General features: G+C 42.9%; 1 protein-coding gene across 1 annotated transcript in view; it reads left to right on the plus strand.

Moving 5' to 3' along the window:
* The first annotated feature begins 7,026 nt into the window (after positions 1 to 7,026).
* LOC144770839 (uncharacterized) overlaps positions 7,027 to 22,573 on the plus strand; it is a 165,334-nt gene continuing 149,787 nt past the window's right edge. Inside the window, exons 1-2 of the mRNA XM_078655622.1 lie at positions 7,027 to 7,200; positions 14,513 to 14,639. Coding sequence (XP_078511748.1) covers positions 7,177 to 7,200; positions 14,513 to 14,639 — 151 coding nt within the window. The 5' untranslated portion in view covers positions 7,027 to 7,176. The remainder of the gene's footprint in view (positions 7,201 to 14,512; positions 14,640 to 22,573) is intronic.

Below are 22,573 nucleotides of genomic sequence, written 5' to 3' on the forward strand. Positions count from 1 at the left end.
AACACAGTTGATGGACAGAATGTAGAACAATGTCATACATTCACCCCAGTACAAGGATCTGGGCCTAAATTCATGAGGGTCAGACCTCTGCTTCTGCTTTGTGTGGCTTCATGCTACTTGACTTTTGGTTGGAGTTTATTTTACTGAAGACTCTGACAGCTTTCTATTATTCATACTTACTCAATGCTTCTTAGTTTAGGGATGTCCCTTTTAAGGAATTGTAGGGAGAGGTAGAGCGCTCATAATTACCTTTCAGAATCATTTCATGCAATTTAATGTTCAATTCTTTTTCTGATTACTTGCATCATCATAACTGAATTAGTTGTATGCTTCTTGTTCTATAGAGTACATCTCTTCAGGAGATTTGGATTCCTTCTGTTTGTTCTGTAGTTCAATACTGTAAGTAGGTAAGTAAAGTATTTATAGAGCGCATGAATGCCGAGGCGTCTTGATGCTGAGTGTTGCATGTGGTGTATGTTGTTTAAAGGGACTGGGGCAATTCACTTTGAGGGGAAAAGCCATGCCTTCATCAACAGGAGTCTATTAGGTTGTAACCTAGTAGTGACCGGCAACTTGTTCCAGAGTGTGGTCGACCGATAGGATAGGCTTCTTCCCCTGCATCAGGCCCTTCGAATTTTTGGGACCTGAATTAGTCCTATGTTAGCTGATCTAAGATCCTGCCACGTGGAGTACCATAGAAAGAGTTTCTACATGTCCAATGCCCCCACCATACAGTGTTTTGCGTACCAGGCAGAGAGCTTTGAATTCAACCCACTGCTGGACCGGAAGCCAATGAAGTTGCCTGATGCTGCTAGAGATAGAGTGGTATTTGGGAATATTAAGCAACACTCGAGCTGCTGCTTTCTGTAGAGACTGAAGTTTTACTAATTGTCGCTTGTCAATGCCCAAAAACAGCACGGTGCCATAGTCAATTTTCGAGAGAATTAATGCAGCTATTACAGTTTTTCTAAAATCCTGGGGGATAAAAGGCAAGATTTCGCACAGAATCTTTAGTAAGAAGAAACATGAGGAAGTCAGGAGGTTAATCTGTCCTGCAAAGTTTAATTGGTCGTCCAACATCACTCCCAAGTTCCTAGCCTTTACAGACGGATGGAGGCAGCTACCTGCCTCTGTTGGCCACCATAATTGATTCCATATGGGTGGGCCCTTTCCAAACACCATGACCTCTGTTTTATCTGTGTTCAATTTAAGAAAGTTCAGATTCATCCATCCCATAATGTGCTTCAGACAGTTATGAAAACTCCCGGATATTGTTTCTACACTCGATGAGATAGATATTACTGAGTGTCGTCAGTGTAAGAGACCAGCAAAAAGCCATGCGCTTTGTTTAGCTTGGCCAGAGGGGTGGCTTAGATGTTAAGCAAGGTCGGCGACAGTGCTGATCCTTGCGGTACTCTGTATGGGAGGCAAAACCTCTCTGATTTAAGATTGTCCCAGCACACTGATAGAGATCGCAGGTCACCCGGCCAAATAATTTCACCATACACGTACCAGGCCCATATACTTGTTTCAATTTATCATATACCTTAATCGGGTGACCTTACACTCTACTACCAGTAACCCTGGTTCCTTCCTATTTTATTCCTCATGTACCCGACTTACCAATCCACCGTTACGGGTACCTATGATCACAATGGATCAGGGAGCTAGCTGTGAAAGAAAGGCAGTTAACACAATACCAACTTTATATTTTCTCTTTGTATTCATAAAATGACCACAAACTACTGGAAAGTTTTAAAAGTTTATCTAGAATTCAGATTCGGAGAGCATACAATTTACTACCAACAGGCAGTCAATAATCAACATAACGAACAGCACATAACCATAAAGAAAGAACACTAAGGCAACCATTTATGAGTCTATAGGGAGGTAAGAACAAAATGTAATATGCTAAGTAGATTCGGGAGTGGATCACAAATTAGAATTTTACTGTTTGGGAAATACTTCAAGAGTAAAAGATTGGAAATCATATACATATATAGGAGGGGGAAAAAGTGGAACACGCTATAGTTCTAGCATCATTACTTCAAATCAGATATGTAGGAGAAAATTATAAACCACATCTATAATTTATAAACAGTATGGAAGAATTGTACTAAAAGGTAGGGTAACATAGGAACATGCTATGGAGAATAAAATGTACGACTTCTCATATAGTAGATTGCGGAAAGCATGGAAAATTAAACAAATGCAAAGGTGTGTCTTTATTGAAGCAAAAGACAGAAAATAAAAGGTGCAGTATAGAGTTTTAACACTATATTTACCTAGACTGGTGTGAAGACCAACCCTGGCCACGAGTCAGTTAAGGACAGGAAATACCCCAAGGAAGGACAGTCATCTATGGGACAGCAGGTGCAGATGGGACACCCCAGGACAGGACAGGAGAACCAGATTAGGATCAGGACAGGACCACCAAGGCACGACCAGCACCCGCAGTTCGGAAGCAACGCCTGCGCTCCACCCTCTCTGCAGCTATTAGTCAGAACCCCGATTGGGTTAGCGAACTCTCCAGCAAAGTGCTCCGCCAGCACTTAAGGTTTAGTAAAACCTTAGAGTCTATGGTCAAATTCGGACAGAGTGCTCCGCAGCGCTCTGTATTCAATCACCTATTGAGTGCGTTGGGTCAGTGACAGGTCAGCTATTCAGACAAGTCGGACAATTTCTCTAGCTAAACCTAGGCTAGTTATACTGTTTTCGGGTCAGTGTACCACCCCCCAAATGTTGCAAGTGTCAGAATCCCCTATTTCGATTGGTCCCCAGGTAGGATAGGCTAACACACCAATCACAAGCCTGAATTTGCATTTTATGGGACCGCCTAGTGATTTTGGGGTTCTCACAAGATATTTGACAGAATACAATAGAAAATAACAATTGTAGCGAGTTAGGAACAGTTCAGCTCCATCTTGCTGGGTTAGAGGTTACGTTCACAGGAGCATCTTGACTGTGGCTGCCAGCTGGCTGAGTTCCACTGCTCAAGGTTGCCTTCTCCCTGCCTGTGCGACATGCGCAGTAGAGACTTTCAAGATGGTTCGCGTCTCCCTCAGGCCCCCAATATCGCGGTACATGAAAAGTAAGCGAAAACAAATTAATAACATAGAATATAAATGAAATCATCGTATATCATGAATAGCTGCTCTATACCTCTTACTATAAAATATACTATGGCATTAAGATTAGTGCAAACGACAATAACACAAAAGCATCTGCACAAGCTTCACCATGTTAGGACACAGACAGCCATTTTAGACGCAAGTACGCAGGCGCACAGTTTCCCACCAGAACTGCACGTACGTCACGTCACGTGAGTGTGACTAACGCATGCGCAGAAGAAACCCATCAAGCGGCGGCCATTTTTAGGAACAAGGGTTACTTAAATTAGTACACACATAGGCAAGCATCACTATGATACACACACATCAAAATTAAAGGGAAATTAGTAAAACATACAGGTTGAGTTATAGGATTATAATTTATTTGAGGTTCTTGATTACAAGCAAGTCGCGTAATATGCGAAATCTTGCTCTATCAACACCATCTGCTCCCTCGAGGAGAGGCACGAGGAGAGTAGGGTTAGAGCTGTGTCTTTAATACCTAATGATGCTGAGATTGATTTATATGAATATATTTTTTAATTTTTAATTAAACCTTACTAATCTCAGATAATTGTCGAATTAATTATTGTGTAAGAAAATTAGTTATACTCTAATAAGATTTCATTGTGATTGTTTCCTCCCTCTTACCTCTCAAGCAGCTAAAAAGACCATCTGGCTGAGTTGGGATTTTTAGGTGGGCCCCAGCTCTCTTAACTTGAAACAAAATTGAAAGTATTTATTTTGTAACATTACTTTTCTTCCCCTCTTTGCTTTAATTATTAGGGGCTTGCTAACACAGCACGAGAACATATTTAAATGTGTTTTCTATTTATATTTGCTGTTTGAAGTATGTACAGATAAGGGCTAAAAATACCGTCTCTAGGTGATTTTGCTTTGTTTTGTACCAGCCAGGACATTAACATACCCAAGGCTTTAAGTGGGCCGGGGACAGTTCTAAATAATATAATATAATAATATCCACATTTGTAAAGCGCACAATCACCCGTTAGGGTCTCTAGGCGCTGGGGGCCGTCGGGAAGATTAAGCAAGCTATTGCCCAGAGTCACATGGTGCTGGGCTAATCTGCCGCCGGTGCCGGGGATCGAACCGTGATCGCCAGATTCCGGAGTTAGTCGCCCTGGCCGTGGAGCCACACCTCTTCCTCAGGTGCTGAGACAGGTCCATATAGGGCTCTGTATTTTTGCCCTCATCCTCAGGGTGAAAAAAAAAATCTTAACTCAGCAGCAGTGCCACACTTCTCCCCTGCCTTTGCTGTAACTTCAAAGAGACTCGTTATAGTTCTTTCACAGTCTCATCATGTCAGAACTGAAGCATCAATATTATATGCAACGAAGCCATAGCTATTGCTTATTTAGCTTTTGCAACTAAGAACCATTGACAAAGCCAATGTATCTGGATGCAGTGAGAGAAGCCGCAAAATACCAGTCCTGCAGCACGCTATACTAAGCATAGATTTTTCGCTTACTGTTTTAAAGCCACACCCTTAATTACATCGGCCAAGCCCCTTTGAGAGACATCCCCCTTCAGCTTTTTTGAGACATTCCCTCCCTCCAGCTTTTTCATCCCACTTAAAGCCCTGACCATACCTTTATTTATTTAATTTAATTTATTTATGTATTCTACATAGCTGCCAAGGTTTCAGATTGCTATGTGTGACATTTTAATATTTTAAGAGTAATTATGAGTGACATTTCAATGACTATGAGTGACACTGTCTCGTGAGCAAAATTAAGCAATGAAGAGGAGGGAAACAATAATTCAGAAATTGCACACAGTTGAGGAACGAGAAACTAAGTTAACTGCTGCAAAAAGTAAGAAATATAACCGACTTCCATTGATCAGACTAGCTAAAATTGCAGAAATTAGATAAAGCAGCTTGGAAGTGGTTCAAAATGTCATTATAATCAGCTGAATGACTTGCAGTCTCCCTCAACAGCCACCAGTGACCTGAGCTGTAATGCAACTGAAAACCAAAGCAGAGCCAACTGTGTGAGTGACAGGGGCACAGGCAAACTCAGAATAAGTCTAGAATGGAGTGGTAGGCACCTGATTGAGATGATCCACACTTCTCACACAGAACTGGGTAAGCTCTCAGGTATGTTTGCAGTCTGTTTTCATGAGTTTAAATGGTTAAAGTTCTCTGAAGTTTAAGATGCCCTAATAAATCGAAAGTAATCCGCGGCATTTAATTGGACGTCGTGAATAAAGACGGCACAGTGTATTCTACTTCATAAGAAGCTCTAATAAATATTGGTTCGGTAAAGGAGTGGGGTATGCTTTGCTGTGCTAGCTGCCCTGACCCGGGCAGACTGAGTTTCTGAATAAGTGAAAGATCCACTGTGGCCTTCATGTGCTGCCTCTTATCTCTTTTCCTCTACTAGTGAGGAAGAGAGTGACGCTCTGAACAAACAAGGAGGCCCAATGAGAGGGTGGGTGGGGGGGCTCCTTTGCCAAGCAATAGAAAAAAAACCTTTCCAGTCGCTCTAGAGCCCTGCGGCCTCTCCCAAGGCTTCACCAAGGAGAGATAACCGAGATGCGCCGGAAGAGCTGCACGTGTGGGTGGGGGCTCAAGCCAGCATCTTAACTTAGCGCACACAGGCTCTCTCTCCCACTGTCCACGACCATTCGAACATGAGGTGATAGCAAAGTTTTACTAACCTCACTGAGAGGGGCCCTCCACCTCCAGTCTGTCCAGGCGGCCCCAGTGTCACAGACTTCTTTCCGTCGGCTACAGTAAAATATTGCATGATTCAATGGGGGGCGGAAATAACAATTTGCTCGTTGTGCCCGAGCCGATGCAAGCTGGCGGACGGTGCCGTAATTATAATTAGTGCTCCCTTTAACCATGAGCATCATGCTGTGCAGCCCACAAACTATCAAGCTGCATTGAGCGCCCAAAATAAACTGCGCGCTTCCACAGTGAGTCAGTGACGTCCCCCGCGATGACATCAGCCAGTAAGACCCGAGGAGCGGCAGTGATTCAACCAAGATACAGCCTGCTGGAGCAGCGCGCAGAAGCCACGGGATGCGCGCTGCCACAGAGTGACTCAGTTTAAATCAGGCCTGACAGTCCCTCAGGCTAGTGACATCCTCAAATACTGGTAATTCACTCAGCTTTTAAATACGCTGATTTGCGTGACAATTTTTTCACATGCGGTAATGCGGTAATGAAACTTAAAATGCGTTAGTGTCACACCGGATGTGTGACACTTGGCAGGGCTGATTCTAAAGTTTTATATAGCGCTTGCTTGACCCGTAGGTATCAGAGAGCTTTGCATACACATTGTAAAAACAGAAGGAGATTGCATTGCATAGTAGGAAGGCAACAAGGAAGCAAAACAGAGATAAAAAAAATACAACATGAAAAATAAGTAAGCCAGTGCAGGTGATTGAGAGAAAACAAACGAAGGTGGTTAACACAGTCCGGTCACCAACTATCCTTGAATGTTCAGAGAGAGAGAGAGAGGAGTCAACCTGTTGTGCCTGTAGAAAACCAGCCACATTGGCAAACCTAACGGTAGTAACCCTAAATACCATACAAATGACAACTGGCTTGCCACTGAGCCCTCTAGTAATGGGCTTGTCGTATGGGTGGTGATGAAATGCACTTTTTATTAAATGTTGAAGAGACTTTTATCATATGTTTGCATGAACTTTCAAGCCATCTATATTTTGGGGGGTTAAAGTGAACTACACTCCATGCAGGGAATGTTTGGGGTTGGAGTGGGCGCGTCGGCGCATGCGCACGAACGTGTCGTCATTCATGTCGCGCGTGCCCCCACGATCACCCTTCCCTCCCGCCGAGCTGCAGAGCGTGCTCCGTCTGGAGCGCTCCCACCGCGCATGCGCCGGAGAGCCGTGTGCCCAGGCAGCGCGCATGCGCACCGTCTCCGGGCCAGGTGGGGGCCGCTCAACTGCAGTATTGTTGGGATTTGTGCACCAGGAGGGGAAAGAGTAGGGAGTTGGGGCAGCGATCTGTTGGGGGGTCCCGAACCCTAGCTCCGGCTGCTTCCACCTGTGCACCCCCTTAATTCATGCAGCAATGTCCCGCTGCTATTTGGATAAGGTGAGCCCTGCCCTGCCCCTGCATTCCACGGCCAGGGTGGGCTTTATTTACATTATGTACACTAATTAATTGCAATCAATAATTGTATTTTGAAATTAGCGAACTGATATTTTAACAATATTTTGTCGCTCGTGCTCTCTCAAATAAAGTGTTGCAGCCCTGGTACTGCCAGGTTTGGTAGCTCTTCATAATTATTATGCATTATTATTTTTGTGATTTCGTTAATGCATTTTGATAATCGCCATAATTTGTCACGCTCGTTTTATTGCAAATTCTAATAGTTTTATGGGATTGGAAAAGGACCTGACGGTCCCAGGCTGTACTGAAAGCTGCTCTGTATGATATTAATGTAGGTGCGTGTGGTGAGATCTGCAGGAACTGCATTTTTGAGGACTTGGAGAATGGAGGAAAGTGATGTTTCTGGACTTTTTTAATGATAAATGTTATTATCTTACTTTTCACTCACCACGGATGGTTTCTTTGCAGCGCTGTAAACAAATTACATTTAGCCAAGTCAATGGTAATTATATCACCAATTGCATTAACACCTTAGTAGTTAGTTTAATCTTTATTTCGGTTCTTTAGACCATAAAAGCACATGAAGGCATTATACACAAACAATTGCATTATCAAATAAGAACTTCAGTTCAGTGAAATAATTGAAATAAAAAAAAAACATTTTTACCCATAAGAAATCAGTGAGTATTACTACCTTAGTAATTGCATGTTGCTCATTGCCACCTCTGCCCCGGATTCGAAAATATGAATGCATCAGTGCTCTCTATTTATTCCATGTCGTTCTTAACCACAGTCTTGATTTTTTTCCCTTTGTACTGTAATAGTTTTAAAGTGTACTCCCAAATGAAAAAAAAAAAACAAAAATATAAGTTGAATGCAAAGTACAGGGTGAATTACTGGTAAGTGACAGGTAGTTACTGGAGATCTGTTATCATTTCTCCACTTTATCATGTCAACAAACTGCAGGGCAGGTATTAGGAACTATTAACTCCATGAAATCCTTGAGAGTGCCTAGAGGGATGATAAGTATTTAAAGGTGTCATGAACAACAAGTGGTACTCCTACCCAAATATGTGGTAACAGTTGGAAGGCCTAACAGTTTGTGTCAAAACTCTGATCTGCCAAAGTTTTTACAGCAGGTGCATTAATGCACCAAACACTTGGACGCAAATAGATTTTTTTAAGGCGAAACAATTCTTAAAGCAAAAAGATTTGTACATCTCTTCCCATTAGCACAAACTGGGTGACCTCCCCACCCCCTTCAAGGCTTCAGGGATGCCACTGTTACAGACTGCTGCTGAACATGCTCCCTACCCAGGTTTGCTCCAGACAGGTCAGAGGGAACATTTACCTCTCTGCCTCAGTTGGTGTTAATTCAGCAAAACAGCCTTTTAATGCAAAATGCTACAAATGTGTTTTTAAGGAGTTTGTAGAAGTGCCAAGGAATAGAAATAACACTGAACTCTGATTAAATTAAAGGATATATTAGGAAGGCCTGATTGTTGTTTGTACTGGTGCTGAAGTGTGCTCCTGATATTTTTTACAATCCTGTCTTTCTGGCGGTGTCTTTAGATTTCCATCTAGTAATGGTTTTCGATCACTGGCTTCTTTGTAGAATTTTAAACCCTATGTTAATTTCATCAGGCATTGAGTTCTCAAATGATGATACTTTCAACAAGTGGAAATACTCAGGAGCATGAGATGATCAAGCTGTCTATGACAACGGAGAACGCCTGTTCCCAATTGAGACTTGCTTTTTAAAAAAGAAATATTTTTGGAGAAGTGTGGCTCACTCAGGAGCATAAGATGATCAAGCTGTCTATGACAATGGAGAACGCCTGTTCCCAATTGAGACTTGCTTTTTAAAAAAGAAATATTTTTGGAGAAGTGTGGCTCAATGGTTAGAGCGGCAGACCCTGATGCAGATGTCTGGGCCGGGACCAGGGTTCAATTCCCCGCCTCGGCGGGTCTTGGGCTAAAAATTCTACGGACCTGATCATTCTCGCCTCGGTGCCTATTCCAATCATGGAGAGCCCACTCTGCAACTCTGGGCAATAGCTTGCTTAATCTCCACAACGGCCCCCACAACGCTAAGGATGCCTGGCCTCCACCTTGGGGGTGCCCAGGAGTGGACACCTCACAGGGAAAGCCAGGATGGGTTCCACAGCGGTATTCGTACAAGCGCCTTGAGACCCTTGCGGGTGAGTAGTGCGCTATACAAGTATCAATTTACATTTTATTGAATGTCATCCGACCATGATAATAATACAGTTATGACATCGTAAGGTGCAAACTTAGAGTTACAAATAGCGTACAGAGTGAAGTTATAGTACATCTACATCGCAAAATAGAGACTTGCTTATATGAAAAAGAGGGATGTGGTCTAGTTTCACCTATATTTATTTATTTATTGAGAGTATTATAAAGCGTAAACATGGCCCAAGAGTGCCGGAACGCTGTACAGAATAAGGTAACATACAGATTACAGATCAGACCTCGAAAAATCTACTCACCCACTCACTATGGCGGATCAGATTTAACAGGTCAAGCTTTTTTAGCACCTACTCGTCCATTCTAGGGAGTGAACTTGAGCTGGAAGGAACAGGTGTTCTGTTCATTCAGAAAGTGAATGAGCAATAAAGATTCCTTTAAATCTTATTTTTATCTCGACTCATTTGCTGTCTGTTCAAGGACAGAGATCAAATGTTAGTTTGTCTTTTTTACAAATTCATTCTTATCTTAACCTGGAAAATGGTGTTTGCTTTTCTTTCTCTTATTACAGTTGGAGGTTTTTGTCAATCGAGCCTTCTGACCATCATTGTGAAACAAAAGGCTGTAAGATGTCAGTTTGTTTCTAACGCAGAACATTTAAACAGCTTGCAAATGTAGAGTATTTATATAGCGCACTTCTACCCGGAGGCCTCGTAGCGCTGTATTCATACCGCTGTGGAACCCATCCTGGATTTCTTGTGAAATGTCCACTCCTGGGCACCCCCAAGGTGAAGCCAGGCATCCACAGCGCTGCTTGGGCCGTTGTGGAGATTAAGCAAGCTATTGCACAGAGTGGGCCCCATGATTAGACTAGGCACCGAGGCGAGATTTATCAGGTCCGGGGAAATTGAGTCCAAGAGCCGCCGATGCGGGAATTGAACCCTGGTCCCGGGCCAGACCCCTGCATCAGGGTCTGCCGCTCTAACCATTGAGCCACACATATTTAAAATATATCAGGAATTATGAAAGTACATTTTATTTTTGGTAATTCAGAAGTGCGATGCGATCAAAGATTTAAATAGAAGTAAAACAATCAGAACACTACTTGGTGATGTGCATATGACAAATATTTGTAGAAACTCAATTTCCAAAGAGTATACACTATAGTTTGATCAGTATAACTACATGTCAGTGGGAAATGTTGTGGCCATTTCTATGGAAAATCTGCTGATAGCAAATAAGGGTGGGACCATTTAATGCTTCAGGTGTGTATTTATTAAAAGTGATAGTTTTTAAGCAAGACTTGAGAAACATTCCTGCCCCCGCCCTGATGACAATGCTGTTTAGTGAACTATGAGGCAGGTCAGCGTCGTGTGTATCTTATATGTGGCTTGATTTGTATTATATATGGTGCAAAAGTTTAGTGCTTTAATTCAACAAAAGTGTTTTTCTACAGCAGATATGCTGAACTCGCATATTTGAAGGTGCTCACATATGTTGTAAAATAGCAAATGGCGGCTCAGTGAATAAAAAAAAAATTGCCCAGGATCACATGATTTGAAACCAGTTTATAGGGCAAGAGCATTATAATTACGTCAAGTAGATTATTTAAGTCAATAGACCTGCAGGTCCAGAAACATTTTTATGTTTTTCCGCAGTCTGCAGAGTAACCAAATATTTAATGGTAACTTGCAGTTTAAGTATGCTGGTTGCAATGTATGCAGAAAAGTTACTGTGTAGGTAGCAAGTTAATCAAGTTGGGTACAATATATGCAAGTAGGGAACAGTGAAGCCCGAAATGTAAAGGTGATGCAACAGTTACATAGGATGCGTCTAATCAATCTACCTTTGGCTACAGTTAGCATGGCTGATTAGGCCAAGCTTTACAATATAAACAGCAGGTAACAATATAAGCAGAGATTCAGAGGTAATGGTACATTAGCGTCTGAAGCATCCAAGGCAGTTAACTGTGGTACGTTACAAGTAGCATTGAACTAGGTACAGATATAGCCGTCCAATGCAAGATCCAATCCATCACAGCAGTAAGTACGTTTTAAAAAGAAGTTATTTCACTCTCTTCTTGAAAGTCAGAGAGGAGCCGTTCGTGTGGATCACTGGTGGTAAGGAGTTCCATATCCTAAGCGCACACAAGTCCGAGCTTCTCAGTGTGAATCTTCCACCAAATAAGATTGGTTTAAATGGCAACTATTTTGAGGTTCAGTGGCGTACAGCTTTGTGTGTGACACAAGCTATCTTTAAAATGCATTGTGCTTTGATAGGTAGTAACTTTAGAGCAATTATTAAGGGAGTGATGTGCTCGTAGCGCCTTATTCCGATTACTAGTCTTCAAGATGCGCTGAGCATAGTCCTTACTGGTGCTATTTGAGATCTGGGTGTGTCGGTACACACTGCATTACCCTAATATAGCCTGGCAATTACGAGGGCTTGCCCCACATTTCAGAACTCGGGTAACAGAATGAATGAATTGATTTTCCTAATAAGCCAGTGTTGATCTAGGTGATCACGTTTAGGTGTTTGTCAAGGGAGTTTCCAAGAGATCCCGTGCAGTTGATGGTAAAGGATTACATCCAGGGCTTTAAGTGGGATGAAAAACCTGGGGTCGGGGGGTCTCTCAATGGGGCGTGGCCAATGTAATTAAGGGCGTGGCTTAAAACAAGTAAGCTAAAAATCTGTGCTTAGCATAGTGTGCCGCCCGACTTGTATTATGCTGTTTCTGTCATTGCATCCAGATATATGATACAACAAGTAACATCATACCTACAACAAGTCAGGACAATTGGCTTTGTCAATGGTTGTTACTTGCATAAGATAAATAAGCAGCAACTATGGCATGTATATATTATTGAAAAAGCTTCCACTTAAAGCCCTGGTGACACCACGACAATGTTGATGCTCCTGAGTTTCAAAAAGACAAGGGAAATCCAGAGAGAAAATGACTCTTTGAAGGATTTTTCTTCCCCTACAACGCTCACCTGGCATGATGTCATTCCGTAACTTCTCCACTAGTGATAAGTGAGCAGTGTGAGCATGCACACGTGGATGTACCTGCTGTCACTGCAGTCCAGAAAAGAAAAAAACCGCATGTGCCAGGGTAGGAAACAGAGCCCGATAGAGACCCGTTTCGAGCCCCCCTTTAAAAACCTGCCGGTGCTCAGCTAAGCACTTGAAGCCGTTGATTACCTCCTTTAGAGAAGAGATTTTTAGGAAGTGTTGTTTGTCATTTGCTTAAAGATGACACTGTAATTTGGCTTGGGGAACAATTGAAGTTAGAAGTTCCATGTATAAGTTAAAGAGAATCAGGGATAGGATGAAACCTCGAAGAACTTCTTGGTTGACATGGGTTGGATTAGATATGAAGTCCTTTGTTGAGGGAGGAGGAGAACCATTTAAGGACTTGTCCTCCTCAGATCCATTTGAGTATTTAAGGTGTTTAGTAGAATGTTGTGGTTAACAGTGTCAAAGGTCAAGGAGAGGTCAAGGAGTATTCTCCTTTGTCCAGTATTGCAAGGGCATCCCCATGATGCTGAATATGGCCGTCTCCAGGCTAAAGCCACCTCTGAAGCCCAAAGCTATAGTAGTAACTTTGTTCATATATCGCTTGCGACCTGAGTTTTGCCATTTTGTAGTACCGTGAGTAACAGATATCTCTGTTGTCCAGTGCATAACTATTTTTTTTATTGTGTAAGAATAAGAGTGCAGACTTGGACCGTCAGGATTTAAAGATGTGACCTAGTGTTCTACCCACCTCAACTGAGAGCTTTTAAGTCACAGAGGTATTTCAACGCTCTGTACTTACTGTCCGCTCTCAGTCTTTGGGTCTCATTGAGAGACCCCTGATGTGGAGTGTTTTTTCCGCAATCCCAGAATTAGCTATGCTGGGGGTGCTTATAACTTTGGGCATGTGGAGTTAACGGGGATTCAGGATTGAACCCTGAGGCTTCCCCAAACAATGAGGATTTCAGGGGGAATTGCTGATTCCTCATTCTCCCCCACAGTTTCCTATGGGATATTTTGGCTCCTTTTAGCCTTGTTGTTTAGATGAGAATCCTATTTAAACAAATGCTGAATGTTGGTTTTAATAATTGATTACTGCTCTTAAGAATGTAATTGTTTTGTTTAACCAAATAATACACTTCTTCACGTATGCACTACTTACATAGTGCCAAAAAAGAACCGGCAACACCAGAAAAGGTGGTAAGTAATTACATGTGAGAAATGGGCGTTTAAGTGTGAAAGTTGCATTGCTGCCAGTTGTGCCTAATTTTTAAGGCCCACTAACTTGGTCGGTTTCTTTTAATGCAACTAGAAACCATAGTGTGCTTTTTGCTTCCTTACTTAGCAACAAAAGCTACACCTGCGCCTTATCTATAGCAGCAAATGCCTTGTACTCTGAGACCCCGAATTAATCATGTTGTATACAGGTATGGATTTATATATTAAATAACTTCGGTTTAGTTACCTTTAGCAAGAATGGATGGGAAACACTCTGGATGGAGTCTTGTTCTTTGACGTCACCTGGTGTCGGTTGTAAGGTGGGCTGGTGTGTCTTTGTAGATTGATTGACAAACCGGCCACTACAATTCTTTTAAGCATAACATGGCTCGCTTTCATAGACCCAATTCATTTCTCATGCCTACGTGGAATTGTAAAATCGCCTTTCTAACAAGAAGGTCACTTCACTTGGACTGGAGTGGGACAAAGGTAAATCTCAATATCACCCCCCAATAGGACCAGGGTGGTGTCTCAGAATGCTGTGGCTCAGGGAGGAGGCAGGGTTCCTGAGGCTGGCCAGGTTGCTACCACTGAAGAAAAATTCCTCAACACCTTGTGACTGAAAAGCAGAGGCCTCAAACTCTGCTGAGCAGACAGGTTGCTACTGAAGCTGGCGAAGAAGTTCATTTGCTAAAAATTATAAACTCTTGTGACAGTGTCATATCTCACTGTCACTTTTACTGAATATATTCCCCAGAAGCTTCCCTGATTATTGCAAAGATTTTATATTCATCAGCTATTTGTAAGTAAATAAAGTGATCCATAATATGACTTTGAATTTCTGTTCCAGGCACCGGTTACGTTTCGTGATGTTGCTGCTTATTTTTCTGAAGAGGACTGGACGGTTTTACGCAATTGGCAGAAAGAGCTGTACAAAAACGCCATGAGGGAAATTCACCAGGCTATGATCTCACTGGGTATAGTCACACTGCTTACCTCTTTTATTTATTTACACTTTAAAAACTCCTGTATTCTTTTAGAGATTTTGTTTATATGTATATAGCGACTACTTCGAACTGAACCTCCTCTAAGCACATGCATACGTTATGGTGTGAATCAAGTATCCCAGAATGGTGCTGGAAGCAGAAAACCAAGGGCCAAGGTCTTCCAAGCAGTGTGAGCAACAATAGGCACCTAGGTAAAAGAGTCAGGTAGCATTGTGCCTCAAAGTTGTATAGGGCCTAAATTTCGTCGATTTTAAAGGTTTATGTGATCAGGAACCTTTTCCGTGTGGGCGGGTAAGCCTTTGATATTAGGTGGTACTAATATATCACGGACAGAATTTTGCCTGATGTAAATATTGAATTATTAATATTGTGTCAAAAAATAATACCCCATTACAGTTAATAATAGATAATATATAATACATGTTATGTTAGTTTTGCAAATGCTTTTTAAAACAGGATATTTTTGGAGTATGATAGTTACTATTTGATATTTTAATATACAACCTTTGTCCAGGGAAGCGGGTACATTCCCCTCCCCCATTTTGCGTTGTGCTTTCTTACTTGCTATATATATTACATTTAAAAAGCCTCTATGGATTAAATGACGTCAGACGTGGAGTGAAGAGGAGGCCAAGAACGCCATAGGTTTGTTGTGCATTTTTCACTTCTTAGGTCAGAGGGTTCCCGAGCCGAAAACTTGATACTTCCTCTGAAAAAGCAACAAGATTTAAAAAATAAAACGGAATTTCTTTAGGCAGGAATCAAACCCTGTTGGGGTGTAAAGTCTGGAAATGGTGCATAGCTAGTAGTTTGGCTGTCTACAAGAGGCATACATAGCAGGAATTGATTGATACTCCATTTGTAGATCTCTCAATTATTGATAGGTATGTCACAGTTGCTAGGATTCCAACTTATGGAGTACAAGAATGTTTCAGTGTTAAGCGCTTAACTCACTGAGCCAGGATTATAACCATTGCTATTCAAGTAGCTGTATTTTAGACACAGCATGTGCAAGTTCATCTGTTGTACAAGGAGCCTGTGGAGGTTTCATTGGCTTGATTTGGTGGTTTCCTAGAGCCTGTGACCTTCAGCGATTCTGATAACCTTCTTGTCGGTGTGCTACCTGCTGTTTGGACATCAGTATTGCACGTTTTGTGTTTTTCATCTGATAGATTTCAAAACAATTGAAATAATGGGGTGGTTTTGAGCTGTTAAGAAGGAAAGGATGCATCGACGGAGCTCTAGGTAGTGGTGGCGCTGCTATTACTGCGTCTGTAGGGATGGCTATGGTCATACTGGTATGCACTTTGTGACTGCGGCTTCTGCATATTGGAATTCGGATAAATTAATTGAACATGAGGGATATCACAAAAGATGTTTAGCTTTCTTAGCGGTTGAGGTATAATGCCTCTGTCTTGGCCAATTGAGCTTGAGGAAACACTTGTCATCCAGCCTTTTAAGTTTTTCAGGCCTAGGATTTTCCATTGATCTACAGGCATTGTTGCATTAATGACTACTAGGTGGCTATGCCAGTTAGTTACAAGAGCTACCAAAAGGCGTAGCTCTGATGTAAACTGTAGCTCTAAAATAATTCTTTCAACTAGGCAGTGTATATGGAGATCAACAGTGTTTGATTCCGCAAGGTGGTCTTCGGGAAACTGAGCAGACACTGATGGCGAGGCAAGCGCTTTCTGAATGATGCCATCCTGAGTTCTTCAGCTAAACATATTCCACTTCCCAGAACATCCTCAATTTGCCAGCTAATTCCATCTCTAGCATTGTGCACTGGAGTGTTCATTCTCAACCTGTGCCTAAAAAGACAAAATATTCCTTTTCAGGTGCAATTCTTGTTGAACATGCACTCCCAGCTTGATTAGTCCTATGGTCTTCTGTTCCAGTTTTTCAGTCAGATTAGGCTTGTTCGTTCCACAAAGTTTTAGTTCCCGCAACCTAGGAGTTTTCTTGTCAGTTGTCAGAAGCATGTGCAGTGACGTTTGTACTCCTGTCATGAGCAAGTGCACTAGACTCCTCTTGTCTCCTGAAAACTCTGCCAAATTTACTCTAAAAGGTTCTCCTAGTGGAAGGCAGCAGTGATCCAAGAACAAAAGTTGCTGTACCTTTTGAGGTGCCCCAATCATCACCTTAACTAGCTTAACTTCGCAGACAAACACTGATTGACCTGTTGACTCCCTTTTAGCAGTGGTGCCATTTCCTATTTAGGTTGCCAAATCTCGTGGCAGTACCGAACTATACGTACTCTCTGAGAATGTACCTCATATGGAAGAATGACGCTTGAGTCAGGAGGTAGACAAGAAGAAGCAGGTTTAATCCAAAGTAGTAACAGGACCCATCCAAGCCACAGCCAGCTCAAGTAACAGCCACAGCCTCTCTCGTTTAGAACACAAGCTTTTCAAATAACATTCTAATCCCTGGGAAACACAGCATAGAACATTCCCATGGTCATACCACAGAGTCACCATGGTCCAGGGGATGTATGACATTACAATGCATGCTTTTACCACGCATGCCTTTACAACGCGTTTTTTACAACGCAAACCTTTACAACGCATACCGCTTTGGGGTGCTGTATAGTGAATAGTTTAATTTACTATTCCAACTCCAGTCCCCGTGGACACTAGGGAAGGTGTTGGATAGTAAATTAAACAATGGGGAGAAAACCAAGCTCCCTGATACTGTGGTTAAAGGTAGTAAAGAGTGTTCTAAAAATGTCACCCCTCTAAGTAATGGTATTCAACACCCACCAAGCACCCTGAAACCCTGTCAAGGTCTTGTAGCTGGTGGTAACAGCAGTTCTAGAATAAACAATGCTGTACCAAATAACTCCCAGGTTTCCCAGGTTCCACAAAATGTTCCAATATCCCGCCCTGCTGTTCTAGATACAAGTTGCCCCACACTCCTTGTGACAAAGCCTCCCCCTAGGATACCCCCCATAAATCTTACCCCGGATTCTTACCCTTTTGTGGCAGTCCTTACCAATGTTCCTCCTTTATTGGTAGGCCAAAGAGAAACCTTCCAGATGTTAAAAAACAAGGTCATGCACTGGTTAAGGGCTAATAGACCATTGCCCGGTGAAGTAGATGGTTTGATTATCGGGGTAAGAAGGATTAATTGGATAGGTTGTACTCCAAAAAATTCGGGGGGGGGAATGTATTATAATTAATTTCCAAGATCCAAGGGTGGTAGGTTGGATCATGAGGCTGGGCTGGGGCACTAGCAGTGGTGGGATTGGTATTGTGGATCTTACCTTTTTCTACCCAAGACCAATTGGTGCCCAATTTGGTGGGAATAGAGATCTAGGCAGTTCTAGTTATCCACCACTGTCAGGGATCACCCCCTTTATTGTCCCTTTGTCACGACCAAACTTTTACAATGGTCAAACCTACAATTCCTATGATGGGATGAAAAATTCGGGGTGGGGTTGTTGACGAAAGTCTGGTGATTTACTGAATATCGTGGGTAGTGTGGCAAGGGGGGATTTATGTGAGAATTCTGTGGTGTTCACTTTGGATACAATAGTGCATCCAAAAGAAGTGACTAGTGGTGGGAAGACCGTGAATTGGAGGGGAGACTGTGGGGCGCGTATGCAAAGTTTGGGGGGTGACGATTCGTTGATAACAAGCACCACTGATACCCAGGAAACTGACGCTAATTCTGTGGATACTGTTGTAGACCAGGAAGGGAACTCTGAGAGCCCGATTAACCTTCCATCCACGTTAGCTATTGGGGTGGAAATCAGAGATGGCTCTAGCCCGGGGAAGTTTTTCTCGTGGAATATTGCGGGGCTAGGTAGTAGACTATTGTCCCAAAATTGGATAGATTTTGTCAACGGGTTCGAAGTGTGTCTATTCCAGGAGACATGGGCTTGCGATCCCATCTTCCTCCCAGGCTACTTAAATTTTTCCATTCCAGCGAATAGAGGTGCCAGGGGTCGACCTATGGGAGGTCTAACAGTTTGGGTCAAGCAAGGTCTACAAATTAAAGTGAAAGTGCTGGACCTGGGTTGTAAGGATATCCAATTGCTAAGAATGGCATCGGACAAATGGGGTGCAATAGACATCTATAACATTTATGCTAGGGGTACCAACACCAGGAGCTCCCCCACCCTAGAGGCCCTGTCCACTTTCCTTGAATCACTGTCCCTGGGGAACAGAGTGGTAGTGGCTGGTGATTTTAATAGGACCTTCGAACCGTTGGATAACACGGAAAATCCACTAGGGCAAGAGGAAGAGATCCAATGGGGTGTCCCGACTCTAAACCTGGTTCCGGTCAAACGGTGGACGAAGGATATATTGCTATTAAATGCAATGTGCCTGGAATACGGGTTGAGGGCCCTTAATGGAAGGACTAAGAGTGACCAGGAAGGTGTTTGTACATTCGACAATGGCCACAACAAAAGTAGAATAGACTATGTCATTTGTAGCCTTAATTTATGGCAGGGGGTATCCGATATGGTAATAAAGGGAAGATTGGAAAGTGATCACAATCCCCTTTGTGTCACCCACACTTGGTGGACGGCCACGCCAGGCAGTTCGCAACCTCGTGGTGGAGTATTACCTGTTATGGCCAATGACATGCGCAGAGTTAAATGGCCAAATGTGCTGGCGAATGTAGTATCTATGGACTTTATAAGCTCAGAGGTGGATACTGCAATCGCCGCCATGGAGATAGCAAGCCCCGTAATTCCTGGGTCCAGTGTAGCCACAGCCATACACGACAAGTTTTTCTCCCTTTTAAAACCACATTTCATGAGATTGTCCAAGGCAAATAGGAAAGTCCCACCCAACCCGGCTAGGTGGTTTAATAAACAGTGTAGGGCAGCCAGATTAGAATTGGGTAGAGCATGTAGAAGCAGGGATAGGGCTATGATTGGTGTAGCCAGGAAACACTACAATGTTAGTGTTCGCCTGGCTAAGAAAAAATGGGATGAAGAGTATTGGGATGAATTGCTGGAGGCCTCAGGGGCAAGGGATTGCGGGCTTTTCTGGAAAGTTGTGAAGTGGGGTAGAGGTGGCACCCCAAATAAACCAGATAACAATGTCGATGAGGCATCCTGGGTGGAGTATTTCAAACCCCAGTATGCAGAGATAAGGGAGGCTGTGGCTCCAGAAGCAATCCCAGTTGTATTCTGTACGGAAAGTTTGTTTTCCACCAAAGAAGTAGAATTGGTAATTTGCTCCTTACAAGGGGAAGGGCACCGGGTTTAGATGGGATACCCTCTGACATATTCAAAAATGATAAAGTACGGTGGGCCAGGTATGTGACCCTACTGGGAAATGCCATAGCAAAAGGGGCTGTAATCCCAGAAATATGGAAGGGAGCAATAATCATACCCATCTACAAGAAAGGTGACCGGTCACTCCCGGCCAACTATAGGCCAATAAGTTTGATTGCCACTGTCCAAAAAGTGGTAAGGAAGATGGTGGTAAATAAACTGATGGACTGGGTAGAGGAGAACAATGCTCTGTCCCCTTACCAGGCAGGTTTCAGGCGGGCAACCAGTACGGTAGACCAAATATTCCGTTTCACTATGTTGCGGTGGGGGACGGTGCTCCTTGGCGAGGGCAGCCTATATGTCGCTTTTGTCGACTTGCGGGCTGCCTTCGACCTGGTCCCAAGGAGCAAGCTCTGGACAGTTTTGAATGGAAATGGGGTCCCGCCTGAGTTGCTCACTTTGATTATGAGGCTCCACGAGTGCAATTTTGCCAAAGTCCAATGGGGGTTGAATGGGGAATCCACTGTCGATTTCCCGGTAGAACGGGGGGTGCAACAGGGATGTGCAATGGCACCCTTGCTCTTTTCCCTATTTATTAATGGAATTGTGGGTAGGATGCTGGACGCAAGTGTAGATGCACCTTCGCTAGCGGGCATCAGGGTCCCGATCCTGATGTTCGCTGACGATACTTTAATTGTGTCCAAAACCCCGGCTGGATTGCAGCGTGCTTTAAATATATTTGATGCTTTCTGTGGGGAGCATGGCCTTGAAGTTAATGTTGGCAAGACCAAGCTGATGGCTTTCTCCCAAAGGCGTAGACCTCGACCAAGGATATTTCTGAACAACATTGAGCTCGAGGTAGTAAGTGTTTTTACCTATCTTGGGGTTGAGATATCTAGTAAGCCAGGTTGGTCCCACCATATAAAAAAAGCGGTACTGAGGCACCAGCAGATTGCAGGGGCACTTCGGGTGGAGCAAGCAAAATCAAAAACCAAGCCTATAAAACCGGATCTTCTCGTCTACGATGCCAAAGCTGTAGGGTCAGCCCTATATGGGGCAGAAGTGTGGGGTTTCGAGAGGCTCCCTACCTTACAAAAATCAGAGAATAGGTTTCTAAGGGGAATTACGGGTCTCCCCCAGAGTGCGCCATTAATCCCGCTCGTTCTTGATCTAGGAAGGAGATCTGTTAGTGACCGAGCTAGATTAAGGCCTATTCTCTAATGGAGACGGCTATGAACTACCCCAGAGATTCGACACTATGCCGACGGGTTTCTAGCCCTAATTAAAGCAGACACCTTCCACAAAATATCATGGTTGAAGAAACTCAGGGTCGTTCTGGGTGAGCTTGGCCTCCCTAACCTTTGGGATAATCCATCTGGGAAAGTATTCCCAAGTAAAAACACCATTAAGACCCTTTATTGGGATTACATAGAAGAAAGACTCTGGAGGAGTACAAAATCCGAAACAATGGGGGGAAGATTTTTGGAAATTAAAATGAGACCTGTATTAGAACAATATTACTGTCCCAATGGACAGGAAGTTATTTTTCCAGTTAAGGTCTGGTTCCCTTCCCTTGCGATCCTTGACGGGTAGATGGCGGAGCTCGAATACCTCATGCTGTCCGGTGTGTGGCACAATTAATGAAAGCATAGGCCACTTTTTATTTTCATGCGAGGCCTATGCTATCCCAAGGAGAGTATGGCTGCCCCCAGTTTGTAGAAACCTTGGGGCATCTAGTGGTGCTGAGGGGCTACGAATCATCTGTACCTACACTGATATGCCCATTGTGCTTGAAACAGCAAAGTATTTGGGGTGGGCATGGTCCATTAGGCGGCGGATTTTATCTGCTAATGTGAATTGATATTGTTATATAAGTTAAATAATTTTTTTTCTTGTTAAAGCTTGCACAACTGTTTTAAATGTATTTATATGTATGAAATATGGATTTTAATTAACATGTATGTTTAAATGTATGTTTGTGCTTTTATGAGTAAATATCTCGAATAAAGCTTTACAACAACAACAACAACAAAAAATGAAACTTATTCCCTATCCTAGAGCGCCCCCCAGCGCAATGCGTTGTAATGGTTTGCGTTGTAAAAGTTGCATCGTAAAGGCACTGCGTGGTAAAAGTTGCGTTGTAAAGGATGTTTCCCGGTCCAGGTGTTAGGGTCACAACGCCACCATGACACCCAGGATACCACACACCTTCCCCCGTTAACAAAAAGAGAAAAGATGCATGAAAATAAAACATACACGTACAAGAATTAACAGTAAAAACAAGCATTTAAGAAACATACAGCCTGATTCATCAAGCTTAATTGCGCTCGCAAAGGGCCAGATTCTGAGAATCTGGCCCTTTGCGAGTGCAATTTTTGCATTTGGGATTCATCATCCTAAATGCAAAATTCGCTATTAAAGAATTCGCATATTTGCGAGGAATTGCATTTAAGGAATCTCTATTTGAGATTCCTTAAATGCAATTCATGAACCATTTTAAAATACCGAAATCGCTATTTTGGGCCGCTATTTACCGCGAGGTCAAACCTTGTGGTAAATAGCGAAAACTTAGAAAAATGCCTTTAGGCCCATAGGAATGAATGAATGGGGAGTTATTCCTTATTTGCGATTAGCAATTTGCAAATCGCAAATAAGGAATGTGTAGGAATCG

The sequence above is a fragment of the Lissotriton helveticus genome, chromosome 7 (genome assembly GCF_964261635.1).
Source record: "Lissotriton helveticus chromosome 7, aLisHel1.1, whole genome shotgun sequence".
Lineage (NCBI taxonomy): Eukaryota > Metazoa > Chordata > Amphibia > Caudata > Salamandridae > Lissotriton > Lissotriton helveticus.